Here is a 17,121-nt window from a genome sequence, read left to right on the forward strand (position 1 = left end):
GTGAAGTAGCCATCTGCCAAGCAAGAGAGAACTGTGGGGTAGCTCTGCTGCCCTTGCTGTTGGTATCAGGAATGTGCAAATCTCTCCCCCCAGAGGCCAGGTCCTGATCCTTACGAGCACCAAACATCCACATGCTTCCAGAGAAGGGTAAAAACCTGGAGGAATTATTAGAAAAAACTAACAAAACCAAGCCCCAGGAAAGGGATGTCCAGACGGGCAAAAGGCCATTCCATGAGACAAATCTGGTCTATTCTTGTGGAATGGTCCTCTGCCAATCAGGAGAGCAGAGCTGAAAAGCAGAAAGCAGTAGAACAACAGAGAGGGATGATAGAAGAAAAAATGTAGTTCAAACAACTGAAAATTATATAATACTGAACAACAAAAATATAAAACTAACAAAGTAAACAGAATGGATGGTCTGCAAGCTCCTGTGCCCAAAGGAAATGTGTGCAGTGGCCACCTTGTCCACTTTGTAAAGCCTGGCAAACACAGCAAGAGGATCCTAGGAAGCAGCTTTACAATTTTCATAGGAGGTTCTGTTAGTTTTGGCCCACAGGACTGTTAGTGGACCTAGTGGAAGGAGCACAGAATCCAAAGGAAAACAGTTTTTCAAATCATAGATGGCGTTCTAGATTAAACCAATGTACACCCTACAGGCTAAATACGTTTACAGCATTCTGTTCAGTGAAGTGGATCAGCTGCCATGTTCTGGAATCATAGGATTCTCTGATAGGTACGATGATCAATCTGGAGATTGCAGACGTTACTTGTTGACACTCTACTATAAACATAGGCCAGAAACACATCATACCTTTTGAGGAGGGCTGTCTTGTCTGAGCAGAATTTGTGACTTCTGACCACATGCAGACAATGTAGATTTTTTTTTTTTGGTAGGATGGGTGCACAGGCAGAATAAAGGACAATTACCTGACTGACTTGGAATGGAGAATACATTTTGTGTGTTATTTGGGGAGCTGCATGAAGGAAGAGTTATTTGAAGTAAAGTGCTCCTACTTTATTGACCTTTCCCCTTCTCACAGAGGTAACCACCTCAAGGAATGTGACTTTGATAGTGAGAAAGTAGAGGAAAACCTTTCCAATGGTTTGAAGAGGGGCTAACAGAAAGCACAAAGGACCAAAGTAAGACTCCATTTAGCTACCAGACACCTGATAGCTAGTTTGAGACATGAGAAGGTGTTGAAGAAGTGAGAGACATAAGGATGAACTGCAAAGGTGTCTTTAAAGCCAGTAACATGTAGTGTTCAAGGACTGAAACTTGCACCTGTACCTAAGCTCTGTATTACTGATGAAAAACTATTTATAAATGGTCCTCAGGGTAGAAAGGCCATGGTGTTGGGGAGTGACATTTTGAAGCAGAATGAAGAACCAGGGTCTTCAGGACCAAAAGGAAACAAAGAAAATGACCTTTGTTCAGTCTCCAGGATTTTCTCCACTACCTCTGAGGGAAGATGGAGAGAAGGGAAGGCATATAGTTGATTGAGAATCCATCTGTCCTCCATGCCTGAAAGTCAATGCTTGGAGCAATAGACAAGGAACTGTATGCCAAAGTGGTACACAAACCTAAGGGAGGTTATGGTTTGAGAATATACAGGCCAGAATTGAAGGATTCCCTTGGTATAGGGTTCCTTTGCTGAGCCAGTCTGCCTATCTGTTTAACTATCCTTGGACTCAAGTGGCCAAGATGGTCCAATGGATTGTCTCTACTTTGAAAAGGATGTGTAGAGCTCTAATGCAGGTGTGATAATCAGCTTATTGCAATAGTTGATTTCTGCTTGAAATGCTGGAGTAGAAATGAAGATGAGAATGTATTGAATTGCTAGACCCACCACTTTTAGCTCTAAAACATTGATACTTGGGTTCAATTCACACTTGCACCATAGGCCAACAAGGATCTGGTGTCCATATGTGGATCCGTGTCAGTGTGATTCTGGTTGGGGGGAGGAGATACATCAGAGGCTTCCCAGATGTCAGATTTTTCTACAATAGCCACCATCCCAGGGACCCTGGACTTTGGTCAAGTGTATTCAGGTCAGACAAGAGACTCCTCCTTATAAACTCAAATTGAGGAAGATTAGGAATGGAATCATTGGCAGTGGTATAATAGGCCAGAGGAGGCTAAGCCAAGCCTGGCCCTACCCATGTTCCACTAAGATGGCGGGAGCTCAGCTCCTGCAGAAGGCCAGCAGGCAGCTGAGGCTGGCCCTGAGGCTGGTGGGCAACCCGGCACTGGGGTTGACGCTGAGGGCAATTGGCGGGCTGGTACTGGAGCCGGTACTGGGGCCGGCTAGCGATCTGGTGCTGGCTGGCAGCCTGGGGAGGTTCGGCCAGGGCTCCTCTGGCCACGGGGGGTTTCTCGGGGCTCTAGCGGATGTGGGGCAGTAAGGGCAGGGCCTTGGGCAGAAGGGGCAGGACCAAGTGACTAGCCTTCCCGAAGGAGGGGCTCACATTCCACCCATAAACAGAAGAAGTCCCAATACATAATATGGTTCTCTGTACCGTGTTTGCAGAGGTGAGCATTTGTGATCCGCATAGTTGGAAAGCAGGCCTGGACCCGTGATCTGCATAGTTGGAAAGCAGGCCTGGAACCATGTCCTAGATCTTAGAGACTTTGCTGGATGGAAGGAGGACTAGGTCCTTCTGAGTCGTGAATCTGACTGTCTGGTAAATCAGATCCTGAGAGAGAAACAGAAATTTTTCTCTAACGGTTGATGATGAACCCATGATCAGGGAGGAAAGTGATAACTTGATTGAGATGAGTTTGAGAAAGATGGAAGAGCACAGCTTGACTAGGAAGTCTTTCAGATCATGAAAAATATGGATGTCTTCCTTTCTCACAGTCATCAGCAACTGGAAACCACACAGCAGGAGGAGGGAGAGGCAATGAAAGGACAAATGAGGAGGCTGTATACTGGTAGTGTTTAGTCAAAGCAAATGCATAGCAACTTGTAGTGAGCTGGGTGACTAGACATCTATAAGTAGGCCTCTTTGAGATGCTTTGAACACAAAGGGTTCTGAGGGAAAAAATCCTGGAGGAACAAAACTAAGGTTTCTATCCTGAATCTAGAGTCCCAAAAGGGGCTGTATAGGAGAGAGGGGTGTCTGTCAATATGGCTAGAGAGACACAGGGCACCGGATCTGAGGGACTGTTTATGAAACAGGTTTCACAGAGGAGGAAAGGAAGGCCATATTGGGTGGCAACAGGCCGAGGGTGTGCTATAGAGGAACTTCATGGAGGTTTCAAATGGTGTCAGCTGGCCAAACGCTGTTGTGATGAACTGGTTCTTCAAAGTGCTCAGCTATTATTACTGATGAGAGCTGGCACTTTTTCTAACAACTTAAAACTGCTCTTGTGTCTTGAAACACTTCTTGAAGGCTTCTCCCCTAAGGCCATCCAAAGCCAAAGTGACTGGATCCCATAGGCTATAAAGATGGCAGGGAAGAAAGTAGTGGGGGTGGCATGGGGTAGACATAGAAAAGTTCCTGGTAGAAACAAAGAACTGCACAAGCAGCCAGCTTGCTGCTGAAGGCAGAGAGACTGGGAGTTCAGAATCATGTAGGGCTGAAAGGACCACAAAAGGTCATCTAGTCCAAACTGGTGTGAAACTGGATTTTAAGGACCAGATGTTCATGCTCAGAAAGATGTGTGTACGTTCCCACCATTAAAAGCAAGTGGGCACAGATACTCAGCAGTTCTCTCTGGTATAAGAACAGGCCACTCCATGAAAATGTACATTTTACCAACACCATGCAGGAGGGAGGAGGAGGAATCTTATGTTATCATTTGTAATAAGCAATCAGGGACTGCTAAAGAGTAATGCATTTCTTCAAATATCAACCCCCAGTTTGCCTCCATAATCAAATCAATGCCTACCATATATCAGAGTCCTATCCAGTGTACCCTCTGCTCTCTCTAGAATGACACATCTGATTATAATATGTTTTCATTTGAATAATCTACTGTATTTTGATATAAAACAAAACTGTATACTATATATATGCATACATATGTATGGTTTTACAGTGCAGAGTTTTAGCTTCTCTCAAACATATACTTGTAACCCGTCAGTAAACTATCTAGTGTACAGTAACTTTATGAAATCCTATTAGTCCCTGGAAATAGGTTCAAGTGTTATTTGGACTAGATCTGTACAACTGGAGGTTTTCTACAACCTGAGCAATACTCAGCTACCTTCGTTTGGGAAAAGAGTAAACCATAGTCACCAGATCATAGATATACCTTCCCTTTAATTTTCCTTCTTTGTCTGTGTGTCTCTTAAACTATAAAGCTAAAATGGATTTTAAACCATTAGGGATTTTTCGGCAATTTAAGTCCCAATTCCCTATAGAATTAATTCTGAATCCTTTGACATTAAGAGGTATGAAAAAGAATAGTATTGAGACTTTGGTTTTTTTTTAAATGTTTGAATAACGTTGAGAAAAAGTTGGCATTTCCCTCTTTTCTCTTGGCTGTGCTTTACACAGATAGTGAACACCAGACAGCTTCCAACATATCTACAGACTGAGCTAACTTAAAAAATATGTATGTTTGTATGAAACAAGGCAAAGAAACACTCTTTAAGCCACACTTTTTTAGATGGATCTGCCATCTTAGGCAAGGGCTGTGGCAATACAAAATCAATAAAAATTTCCCACACCCCCAATTCCCACATGGTGCCTGCAGCCATATGCATGTTACTCATGGTGCGAACCTTTGGCAGGAGCCCCAATTGGGGGACAGGTACACCTGGAAGTGGGGGAAAAAAGGGCAGTTCAAGAGGATCCCCAACCTGCGCAGCATTGAAACCTGGCTTCTGGGGTCGCAGCATCATGTAGTTTTGGCTGAGCAGCACCTTCACATAGGGGCTGCCGAGCCAAACTTCAGTGGTGCTACCATCGATATACCGTTCACTCAAGAGATTTGTGCATGCCCTCTAATTGGTAGCTACTGCTCTAAAACGTTCTGTGGCACATGGCGAGGAGAATGGCTTCGGCAGTGCGCCTCTGTGGAGGCAATGAAGACATGGAGAACTTGACGTGTGTCTTCATTCCAGTGCTTTCTTGGACATGATGTTGTTGAATGAGGGCCTGATCTGTGCCTGAGTGATATATTTAAAATAGAGAGAGAAAAACTCTGGTGCTCCAGCTGCTTTAACAGGTTATACACTGGACTTACAAGTTACATGCACTCTGATTAGGTGGATCATAATGATTTTCCCATTGGAAAGTGATGTGTGCTACAGCATAAAAGGAGGCGTTTGTTGTATCAGGGCATCCCTAATATACAAAAGCCTTATGGAGGGAAGAATCCATGCACTACACTTTATGAAACTTCATAGAAAACTATAATGTATGTTTCTACTGAGAAACATTGTACAGTGGGAAGCATGTATTACTTGGCTGGAACATACATACCATCTCTCCATAGATTCTAAGGCAGAGGTCCCCAAAATGTGGGGTGCGCCCCCCTGGGAGGGTGTGTGGCAAGACCTTCGGTGGGGAGGCAGCGGGTCTGGGCCAGCCCCCATGGTGGGGGGGGAGGGAGCACCACCCAGCTCCTCTCTGCCCTGAGCTCTGCTCTGGCCCCGCCCCCAGCCATTGCCTCGGCTCCCGTCCCCATGCCTGGCCCCATCTCCAGCCTCAGCACAGCTCTGCACGTGGCTTGGGGCCTAGCTGTGGCTTCACTCCTGCCTGGGACCAAGGTTGGAAGCAGGAAGGGGCGGGGGCCAGGTGCGAAACTGCACCTTGCTGCAGGCCCAGCTACTGGCTCCCATCACAGCCTGGTTGCGACTCCACTCCCGCCCCAGGCCGCAGCTCAGTCCCCAGCCCCATCCCTGCAGCCCCAGCCTTGGCCCCCTTACTTCTGTCTAGGTCACCCCCTCTCCAGCCTCTCCCAGCTCCAGGAGGGGACTGGGGGGGCTCGGCCCTCAAAAGTTTGGGGATTTCTGTTCTAAGGCCAGAAGGGACCATTGTGATCATCTAGTCTCACCTCCTATATAGCACCGGACGTTGAACTTTCCCAAAATAATTCCTGGAGCATACCATTTGCCTGCTTCATTTCTATTTGTTCACTGCTAATAGCCTACTTTTTTCTTCTTTTTAAAATAATAGTTTCTAAACATTGAAAGTTTCCATTGGAGAGAATAGGACTATGCATTTAACACTGCAATAAATAAAACTCACAACTAGGCAAAGTAACGTGTTACTACCGGATGGTTTTAGCAGATCCAATATACACTATATTGTGATTTTTTTAAAATTAAATTTATTCTTGGAATTTTTGAAGTAATTTAATATAAGTGAATTAAAGTGAGCAAATGCCCTTGATTTGATTTGGTGCGAATTAACCTAAGGAAGACAGTAATCCGATTTGTTTTGGTTGGCAATATGCTGTAATGAGAACATGCCTAACCACCCACCAATTCAAGGAACAGCAGCCAATATGAGTCAGATCAGAGGACTCATTTACTTATTACCGGCATTTATTTAAATAAATCAAGGGTGATGAAATGTGAAATTAATGTTATGTTGATGGATTCCAAATGCAACCTGAACAAAGCATGTTAACCTCCTGAAAAGTGCAGGAAACAAAATGCGTTTTTAGGAAAACACATTTAGTGACCAAACTTGAGCCAAGTCTGGCTATTTTCTTCATTCATGTTTGAAAATACAAAGCATCCTTGGTTGAAGCAATAAACAATTAACTTGTGTAACCTATATCAATGGGTATGGTAGTTTTGATGTGTTTTGTTTATGAATATAATACATACATAATCCTAGGTTTAATATTTTATTTCAATGCCATTGTATGTTATGCAGAATAAATTCTGTAATGTTACATCCACTGTGACATCAAATAAAATGTGAACTAGTTTGCATAGGTTAATATTTTGGGCAGCATGAATGTTGCTCTAGTCCACCCAGGTTTAAAGATTCACAGTGCAGAGGAAAAACAGGAATTAAAGCATTTCTACTAAAATATATTTTAATAGCTGGTGTTAACTTTTTGCATAACAAAAGCCAAATTATGTTGATACATCATATGATCCAGTAATAATCCCCATCCTTTGAAAAAAACAAGTGTTTCCTTCATAACCGTATACTCCCAAAAAACATACAGTTTTGCAAAGTAACTAGAACTCTACACACTTTTAAGCAAATATAAGCTAAATTGTGCAGCGGTTCATTTTTGCTTTTTATATCACACTGCAAAAACCAACATCTGAGAGAGTTTCCACACCATGCTAATCAACGTTAATACAGTCAGTGCTGCTTTCTGATGGTTTAGCAACTTGTAATATTGAACTAGATATGATTGTAATGCTACAGTATATAACTTATTTTCCTCCTAAAATAAAAAAAATGTTTCAACAGCAATCGGATTACAACTTAGATACAATATGCAAACGCTATATATCAGACACAAAAGCATATGAAATTCATTTGAATATACTGTAGTGGTGCAGGCAATTAAAGAAAGAAATATAGCTCCACATTTTCTTTCAGAGGGGTGATGAGATTTGAGGTGTGGTTTCTATGGTATAAAGATTGGAGAATGATTGCTAAAGCACCGTAGAATGTTTTATCCTTTTAACTCACCAGCAGTTTGCTCTTGCCAGCACAAAGCACTAGAGTGTATGTAGTTGTATGTAGATCTATGTTTAGAAAGCATCTTTAGCTTGTTTCTGTGTGGTATTTAAATATTTACTAACTACATCTTATACCATATTTCATACAGAATGTTATTCAAAATAGTTCAAATTGAGCAGATTTTATTCTTTATATCACATTCTGCCCAACACTTCTGTGTTTCTGGTTGTTTTATAAGGAAAGGTGATGTACCATCACTGTACAATAAAAACTAAAATTAACTTCTTGGCCAAGCACTAGAGGCCTTCCAAGTCCCCAGGGAACTTTTAGGAAGGACACACATATCAAGAAGACAATCCATTAAAGTGATTCACTGTCGAGCCCTAACCTTGCTTAACTGGTGTGTGGTAGTCACTGTGGTCACGAGAAGCGCATTTCAATATTAAATACGAATATGCTATAATGGAACTTTACAACTGTAGTATTCATAATCGTAGCTTTGTTTAGAAAAAGGCTAAATGGGGATGTATGTATAATGAACAGCAAGATGCCCTGTATTAGTATCTTATATACTGTATTATATTTATACTTGTGTTCTTGAAGAATAATAGCACATTACAGTGCCCTTATTTTTCTAACACTTGAATGGGGATGAGTGAACTCCAAGCTGAATTATGGAATTCTGAGATGATTGTGTCCAGAATTTACTTATTTCCCTCCCCAGTCAGATGCTGTTCACGTGTGCAATGAACGAAGTAAGGGTGATACACTGTGGTAAAATAAAAGAATTAGGTTTTATCTTCCTTGCTTGTCAGACAATTTAAAGGTGGAAAAAGCGGTATCTGGCATTTACTTCTCCCAACACTCCACAGTATATCAGCAGGGCTTCACAAACTCCTTGTAAGAATTGTACTTACAAATTGTGGTGGTTGAACTGAGGATCTATGGATTACAAGTTGTAGCTCTCATAAAACATTTTGATATCCAGGCCCTAATCACTTTGTATATTGGGTACCACCGCTAACAACAGTGCTCTATAATTAGAATTCATTTTCCCAGATATCAAAAACCAGAAAACCATTCCAAATGAACAAAAATTACTAAAAGCATGCATTACAAAAAATTTACTACGCAAATGAATCATTTTAAACTGAGCACATTAATTATGCTGATATACCATTCTCAAGAGAAACAGGATTCACATACTCTTTTGTTTTCTTGGCCGTTTTTTATTTTGAAAATTGCTTTAGGTGCTTTGCCAGGCTATAGGATATTCAGATTCATAAAGGTAGTTTTGTTTCCATTGTTTAGCATATCATAGTCTTCTAACCTGATAAAATGTTTATTTCCTGATTTAGCTTGTTACCATATATAGTGTTAGATATCCCTCTCCCAAGCTGAGAAGAATGCTAGTGTGGTTATGGGTTTGTCTGTCTGTTTTCAAAGACACTAAAAATGGCAACTTGATGCTATATATATGTGCTCCCTCTGTTTCTTCTGATTCATATCTCTTTAGCATACTGACAACTTATTTTTGCCATTGTCAGCACTTCGGAGCTAGTACAAGACCACAGCAGCAAATGATATCCAGTTCTGCCTCAGACATCATCAGAAAAATTTTCCAACCATTATAAATTGTAATTCTTCCCCCTGTTACTGATGGCTGGTGATGATGACTGATACAGACATAGACGGCTTTTCAGATCACATTTAGGCTGAGCTTAAAGTGTCCGGAATTTAAATGAAGCTGTTTGACTTGCCAAGCTAGCAAATTTGACATGGAAGACACCAATAAAGAATAAGGGCCTGTTGCTGCAGCTGCTCCATGTACAAAACTCCCAAGGCTTCTGCAGAATTTTAAAACCACAGTGTAGTTATAACAGATATGCCTAATATGGAAGATGAAGGTTTCACATTTACAGAGCCATTTTTCTTGCTTCTAACCACTCTCTGAAGTTAATTTCTGCTGGGGAGCTTCACCCATGAAATTCTTTGTCTGACAAGAAAATACACTTGTCCCACTTACTTTTCAATATTTATGGTCTACTCTTTTTTTAAAAAAAACACAATCCTAGAAATGTACTTTTCTTTGTCTTGCAGCATGGGATTTTCTCCCTTACTAACAATACAATGGAAGTGAAGGAGCTTGCTGCCTTTTAACTGTGTGCAAAGCAGAATTGGCAGGTGTCTTGCACTGGTGGGTTGCTTTTAACATAATGAATACTTAACTGCCTTCCTTCATTATTGTTAAATGAAATAATGCAGGCAGGCTGACTTTTTGAAATCAGAAATAGAAAATTCTCTATAAATACAGCATAAATTTAATTCAATTTTTAAAAACTAAAACATACAGGAAGGCCAGTGCAGCTTCAAAACTCTGGATGGCTACTAAACAGCTACCATCTTTAATTCACATCTGAGTACAGAAAAAAAATTGTTCCTTAAACGCACACACATACACATGCACCAACTCGCCCATGACACTTTACAGGATTTTGTGCTCCCTCTGACTTAGGACCTGATCCTGTAAGAGAACGGCAAGGGAGGAATACTGTATCCACACAGAGCTCAATGAGCAGGATCAGGGCCACGTGATATTGCGACTAGCTGTTGTGCCCCAATGATTAGAATCACACCTGGATCCTTCAGTCTTGACCACAAGCCAATGGACAACAGAAATAAAATACCTGGCAGTTTGTGGGTAACAAAATGATCAGGCCTGTAATGTTTATACTGTTTCCTACTAATGGCTTAGCTGATCCAAAGTTGAAAGAGAATATACTCACTTTAGTTTTCCTTTTTCATCTTACTTTGAATGGAGTTTAAGGTGGAAGAGAAGTATTAGAAAGCCAAAACGGAATCTTTTGCGTAAACAATTTGGGACAATAAAATTTCCATTTTTGGTACTGAATCCTGGAATCAAAGTACTTTTTTATGCAGGAATAAAGAACTTGGTTGGATCTAAAGATCAATCTTAGGAGCTAAAACATAGTCTATAGCTTTCCTTTTGCTGACTGCCTCATAATATTCACCAGCTTTTCCTCTTTTTGGTTTTGGGGAAGAAGCTGGAATGAGAGTGGTAGGATTTTTGTTTGTTTAGTTTTTGCTTTGGTGGAAGCTATGAGAAAAAAATAAACTCAATAGCAGTCAATGATGTTTGTCCTTCTTTAATCATTCGGTGAACATATAACCCATTTTTGGACAACCAACTGATGTCACAACTAGAGCCAGTGTTTTGGAAGGAACTTAAGCAATAGGCCATTGAACTGTAACATATCATAAAATCAGAGCTCCTCTCAACTTTTCTACACAGGTGCAGGACTCCCTTGCAGCAGGGGTGGGTACATGTCAGTTTTATCACCAAAGCAGACATTAAGCAAGTCACTTGTGGGAAGAATGAAGGCTGCAGCTATAAGCTTCATGAGGCCACATAGTATATAGCCCTAAGACTGGCTATTTACAGCAGGATAGTTAAGGATAAAGGATGTAATGGAAATTGTTTGTACAGTGCTTTGAAGATGGACATTGCTATCTAAATGTTAAGTATTATTTAATGTATGCAGTGTTGCTGTAGCTATGTCAGGCCCAGGATATTAGAGAGACAAGGTGGGTGAGGTAATATCTTTCACTGGACCAGCTTCTGTTTGTCAGAGAGAGAAAACTTTTGAGCTTGAAGAAGATCTCTGTGTAAGCTCAAAAGCTTGTCTCTCTCACCAACAGAAGTTGATCCATTGAAACGTATTACCTCACCCACCTGGTCTCTCAATTATTATTTAAGGGAAACAGAAGAGGTGGCAATTTGGCTCTGCACTCTGAACAGTGCCAGTGGGAAATATGTTGTGGAAAACACAGATTTGCCATGAATCAAGGCACAATCAAAACTGATGGATTGGGAAGCAAGTAAAACTGACAGGAGATAAGGGCACAGTCATGAAGGAGAGCCAGTGTAAGACCCAGGAATGAGTGCGGTTGTGTGGGCAAGTGAGAGTTGGGAACTTTCACTGTCAAGAGACAGACCTTTGTTTCTTGTAAGGCTGCTGGGCAGTAGGATTTTTACCAGCACATTATCTGCTGTTACTTAAAAGGCTGAATTATCCAGTCATCATTTTTACTGGGACATTAAATGCTCTATGTTAAACAGCTTTAAAAATTATTAGAATGTATTACTAAATTGAAAGTATTAGCCTCTTGTGATCTTAAAGTGACATAAGAAAAGAATCCATGTTATGGTTACGTTTAAACGAGAATCTCAGAAAAAGACATTTCTCCTTTATAGCTAAGGGATGGAAACCTTTACATAATAGGCAGCACCGGGCTTTCACATATGTCTTTTGTTCTTACAAAGTATTATTATAAGCAATACTGTTTGGATATGTGTGTCAGATTGTGATTCTTACATCAAATTGTTATATTAGTGATAAAGTAATGAACATAGGGTCTTAAAAGTTTCTTCTGAGTATTTTGTTTCAAAAGGTTAAGTTTTGAGTAAATCAGAATAAAGCTCAAAGGACTAGGGACAAAAATTAGTTAACATACTCAATGTAATTTGCTGGAAGCATTCCTGTTTTCCCAGTTCTCTGAACAGTACCATACATCCAGCCATCATCAATTGGTTGCACATTGATGATATAGTCCCCATCCCTGAAGGAAACTTCATCTTCATCTTGAGCACTGTAGTCATACATAGCTCTGTATGTTCTCTGTTGAAGGAAAAGAAACAGGGCCATGAAGAATCCACCATTGACAGACATTGCTTCTCTGCCTCATACATATACACACAGCACTATCTTTAGTAAGCTGAAATATAGAATTCAAACCCACATGCAGAGAGAGTGCAGTCTATACTATCTAAGAGATATATGCTGAATAGAACTGGATAGACTATTTGTGTCAAATAATTTATTCAGCAAATTCAGTCATGAGACTGATTTTTATGAACATATGCGTTACATGCACCATGCAACCACATTTCGCTCTGGAAATATTCACCATTACTGATGCCTTGTGTATTCACTACCCATAGTTAATTATCCATGCTGCATGACTGGCCATCCAAACCACATGGTACTGTTTCTGTCCTGCTTGGATGATCCCAAACAGGCTGTGTCTTCACTAAGAGAAAACACGTGTTCTTAACTCACGTTAGCTAATTCGACCTGCCACCTCACATGAACATTACAAACCTTTACTACGATTCCACCTCAAGTTAGCTAACATGAGTTAAGAACACACCTTTTTGTTCCTAGTGAAGATAAGATTTCATGATGACTGGGTAAATATTTGTGGTGGGAATGCTCATGTGAGTACATATTTGTACCACTATTCATGTACACGTAAAATGTACATGAGTATTCATGCACAAATACTAAGTATTTGTGATTCTTTTATCTTTTTGTGAGCAAAATTTTGCTCACATGAATGTTTATGGATAGCTGGGTTTACACTTGTTTATACTAAGGTTAAGATTGGGATAAGGGTTGAAGTTATATTTTTAATAGATGGCAAAGGCATCCACAGTCACCAATAGGCTCTTTTTAATGTAAATCCAAATAAATAAAGTGCAAACTAATTTTGTTAACTAAATATCACCGTGCTTCTACTCCTGTGTCAACTACATTCCCTTCCTAAGTTTAATATTTATTTCATATACATATATCGGTACTATTGTCAGCTATCAAAGATTAAAAAGTGGCTTTAGACTCATAGAGAACGGATTCCCACTAAGCCTTGATGGGCAAGATGATTGTTATACTTTAGCTGGAGAATGAACCTTCCCCAAATTTCCCCAAATGCTACTGAAACTGCAGGTTCTGCTAATTTAAAAAAGTCATATGAGTTCTCTACTTTCCTTTTCCTTCCTACCTTCTTGGCAGAAGCCAAGAGCAGCTCAGGAATCACAAATAGTATCCCACTCACCTAAGAGCTCTTTTCCATTTCTCACTATATCCAGCAATGTTAGCTAGATGTTTCTGCTGATATGATCAAAGGTAAAAAAAAACAGTTGATGTTGGCCAGTATGTTGGTTATTGGAGTGAACACCCAATAAGATCTATCAAGGGGATATTGTCAAGCTGTCTGCCTACCAACTCAGGAAGATAACACTAGACTGCTTCATGTTCACATGGTCTAGATAATTAACATTTTTAAAAAATGAAAATTTAAGTTCAGCACAGATGGAAGTCCCACCAGCAGGAAATACCTAAGTGGGTCATATATCATAGACTTACAGTAAGGTGTGTTTCCTTATTCCTGCTTCCATGCTAGAAACAGATTTAATGGTCCTGCACTTCTCCTTTGCCTTCTAAATGGATTATCTGTAGAAGAGCTGTGAATGCCAGAGTAGGGGAGAACACATTGTGCAGCAGAAAACTAATTTATGGGTTAAATACTGGGTAGCAATGTTATACCTTTCTCTGCTAGACTGAAGAGCCCATTATTGAATACTTGCTCCCCACGTAGGTACCTATAGACTGTAATCAAGTCACCTCTTAACCTTCTCTTTGTTAAGCTAAATAGATTGAGCTCTTTGAGTCTTTCACTGTAAGATATGTTTTCTAATCCTTTAATCATTCTTGTGGCTTTCCTCTGAACCCTATCTAATTTATCAATGTCCTTTTTGAAATGTGGGAACCAGAACTGGACACAGTAGTCCAGCAGTGGTCGACACAGTGTCAAATACAGAGTTAAAATAACCTTCCTATTCCTACTCAAGATTCCCTGGTTTATACATGCAAGGATCACATTAGCTCTTTTAGCCACAGCATCACAATGGGAGCTCATGTTCAGCTGATTATCCATAGAATCATAGACCTTAAGGTCAGAAGGGACCATTATGATCATCTAGTCTGATCTCCTGCACAATGCAGGCCACAGAATCTTACCCACCCACTACTGTAACAACCCCCTAACCTATGTCTGAGCTATTGAAGTCCTCAAATTGTGGTTTAAAGACTTCAAGGTGCAGAGAATCCTCCAGCAAGTGACCCATGCCCCATGCTACAGAGGAAGGCGAAAAAACCTCAGGGCCTCTGCCAATCTGCCCTGGAGGAAAATTCCTTCCTGACCCCAAATATGGCGATCAGCTGAACCCTGAGCATGTGGGCAAGACTCACCAGCCAGACACCCAGGAAAGAATTTTCTGTGGTAACTCAGACCATGACCCACAAATCCACCATCCACCATGACCCCCAAATCTTTTTCAGTGACTCTGCTTCCCAGGATAGAGTCCTCCTTTCCTTTAAGTATCGCCTAAATGTTTTGTTCCTAGATGTGTATATTTATATTTAGCTATATTAAAATGCATATTGTTTGCTTGCATCCACTTTACCAAGCAATACAGATTGATCTGAATCAGTGACCTGCCCTCTTCCTCATTTCCCACTCCCCCAATTTCTGTGTCAGCTGCAACCTTTATCTATGATGATTTTATGTTTTTTTCCAGATCACTGTTAAATAGCACAGGGCAAAAGAACGGATCTCTGCGGGACCCCATTGGAAACAGACTTGCTCAATGACAATTCCCTGTTTACAGTTACATTTTGAGACCAATGAATTAGCCAGCTTTTAATCCATTTAACATGTGCCGTGAGCAGAGACCTCATAAAGGAATCAGCCATTTGACATGCATTTTAATTCTTTGGTGTGTGATTCCTTTTAACCAGCTTGATAGCATCACAGTGCTGCAAAGTTGTAAAGACAAGCTGATAACTCCATATTTTTAAAAAATTTATTAGGGCCCCTAATGCTGCTGAGATACCCAAATTTATGGCTTTAAGACCTAATTAGGTGGTAAATGGCTGTCGGGAAAAAAATTCTGTAATAATCCAGTTAGCATTTAGTACCTAATATCACTTCAGAGTGTAGTTTAAATGACTCAAATAAGGGATTTTAAAAATGCATTTAAGTGAATTATTCCTCTAATCAAGAGTAAGTTAAACAGATACTGAAAGCACAGTAGAGCATAAGAAAGGGGTTATGCGGGGGCAGTTGTAAAGTGGGTCAAATTTGACTCCCTTTATCCGGTATCCCATCAAAGGCATGAATCTGCAGTCATTGTATACACAAAACACCCACTGATACCAATGAAAGTTATCTGCATATAAGGGCTGAAGCACAGTTGTAATATTCCCAGTTTACAGGCCAGATGTGGTCTGATACATGTATTCAACCATCAGTTTAAGACTGCTCTCCATTTTGGCCTGTCGTCACCCATGGCAGATACAAAAGTGCTTTGCACATAGAACTATAAAGGAAAACCAACTGGGATTATGGAATTTGCTTTCCAACAACCTTGCAATTACCTTAAGGCTTTGGAATGATCTCAACTGTTTGTAATGATCTCCACTTTTCAAACAGCCAAATGGAGCCTAGCGCTTTCTGATCTGAACCTTGTGAGAATGTTAACAAACCATTCCCATCATGGCTAACTAGCACAGCGGCCCAGCTGTTAGCAATACTGAGAGCCTTAGTGTAGGTGACTTGCCAGCTCCAGCAGTTTTCAGCACCATGACTCCATGCAGCAAATCACTTAAGCACTTGCTTAACTTTAAGCTTGTTAGTAGTTCCATCAGCTTTGCTAGAGTGGGGTCCATGTCAGTTACAGTTGCTCTAAGCAGTTCAAGAGAACATGGTATTGGAAACGCTGGCGGATGGTCAACAATGGAATTCCCATCTTTTGGACCTGTACAATGCTCGTGCAATGGTTGAAGATTTCCTTACAATTTCTAGAGTAGACAGCAGCTACGACGAATGGAGAATGAGAGAAGTGCTGATATAATAAGCACCAAGAAAGTGAAAGTTATGAAATTAAGTTGGGCTGCTTGGCAGGTCACTAATCAGGATTCTAGGGAGCCAGTCACCCAGGGAGCCAGACAGCCCTGGGAGCCTGCCAGGTGGGCTGTCAGATTTCTAGGCTCCCTGGAATCTCCAATTCCCCAATTTCCTGCCTAGCATACAGGCAGGCTGCACAGCTTCCTGAGGTTCCCGTTTCCTCTGCAGCCCTCTAGGTGGGCTGCCTAGGTACCAGTTCGTCTGCCTGGCAGGCAGGCTGCCCAGCTCCCTTGCTAGTTGGCTGCTCAGTTGTCTTGCTGGACAGGCAGCTGGGCAGAACACTGAGGTCTGAAATACCAAAATGTTTCTGCTGGGGGAACATTTTGGTGTTTTTGAAACAAAATATAGCTGTATTTTAGTTCTGTGAAAATGTTTTCGTTTTTAGCATTTTTTTCCTGATTTGGGATGAAAACACTTCTGAAAACTAAATTTTTTTCATGGAACTAAAATTCCATTTTCTGGCCAGCTCTAATCTTTGTTAATAAGTCAACATCCTGCGACTTCAATTAAGGTGAGAGAGCTAACAAAAATACATCCTCTGAAATATCCTGTAGATCTGCCAGAAAAGAAAAGGGAAAACCAAAGCTGACATTTATGATAGTCTTAAGCTAAAAAACAATGGAGCTCTAGTCAGTACCACAATAAGAAATGTTAAAAATGTTAGTAATTTTTAAAAAAATCTTA

At 40.7% G+C, this 17,121-nt stretch overlaps 1 protein-coding gene across 3 annotated transcripts in view; it reads right to left on the minus strand.

Annotated features, from left to right (window-relative positions):
* Positions 1–17,121, minus strand: part of NEBL (nebulette) — a 427,388-nt gene that overhangs the window by 10,345 nt on the left and 399,922 nt on the right. The window contains exon 7 of one of the 3 annotated variants that reach the window (XM_073334198.1): positions 12,145–12,308. In XM_073334198.1, the coding sequence (XP_073190299.1) occupies positions 12,145–12,308 (164 nt within the window). Of the gene's footprint in view, positions 1–6,794; positions 12,309–17,121 lie in introns of those variants that run through there. The other 2 variants (XM_073334199.1, XM_073334200.1) reach the window with 2 other exon arrangements.

This window comes from Lepidochelys kempii, chromosome 2 (assembly GCF_965140265.1).
Source record: "Lepidochelys kempii isolate rLepKem1 chromosome 2, rLepKem1.hap2, whole genome shotgun sequence".
Taxonomy (NCBI): Eukaryota; Metazoa; Chordata; order Testudines; family Cheloniidae; genus Lepidochelys; species Lepidochelys kempii.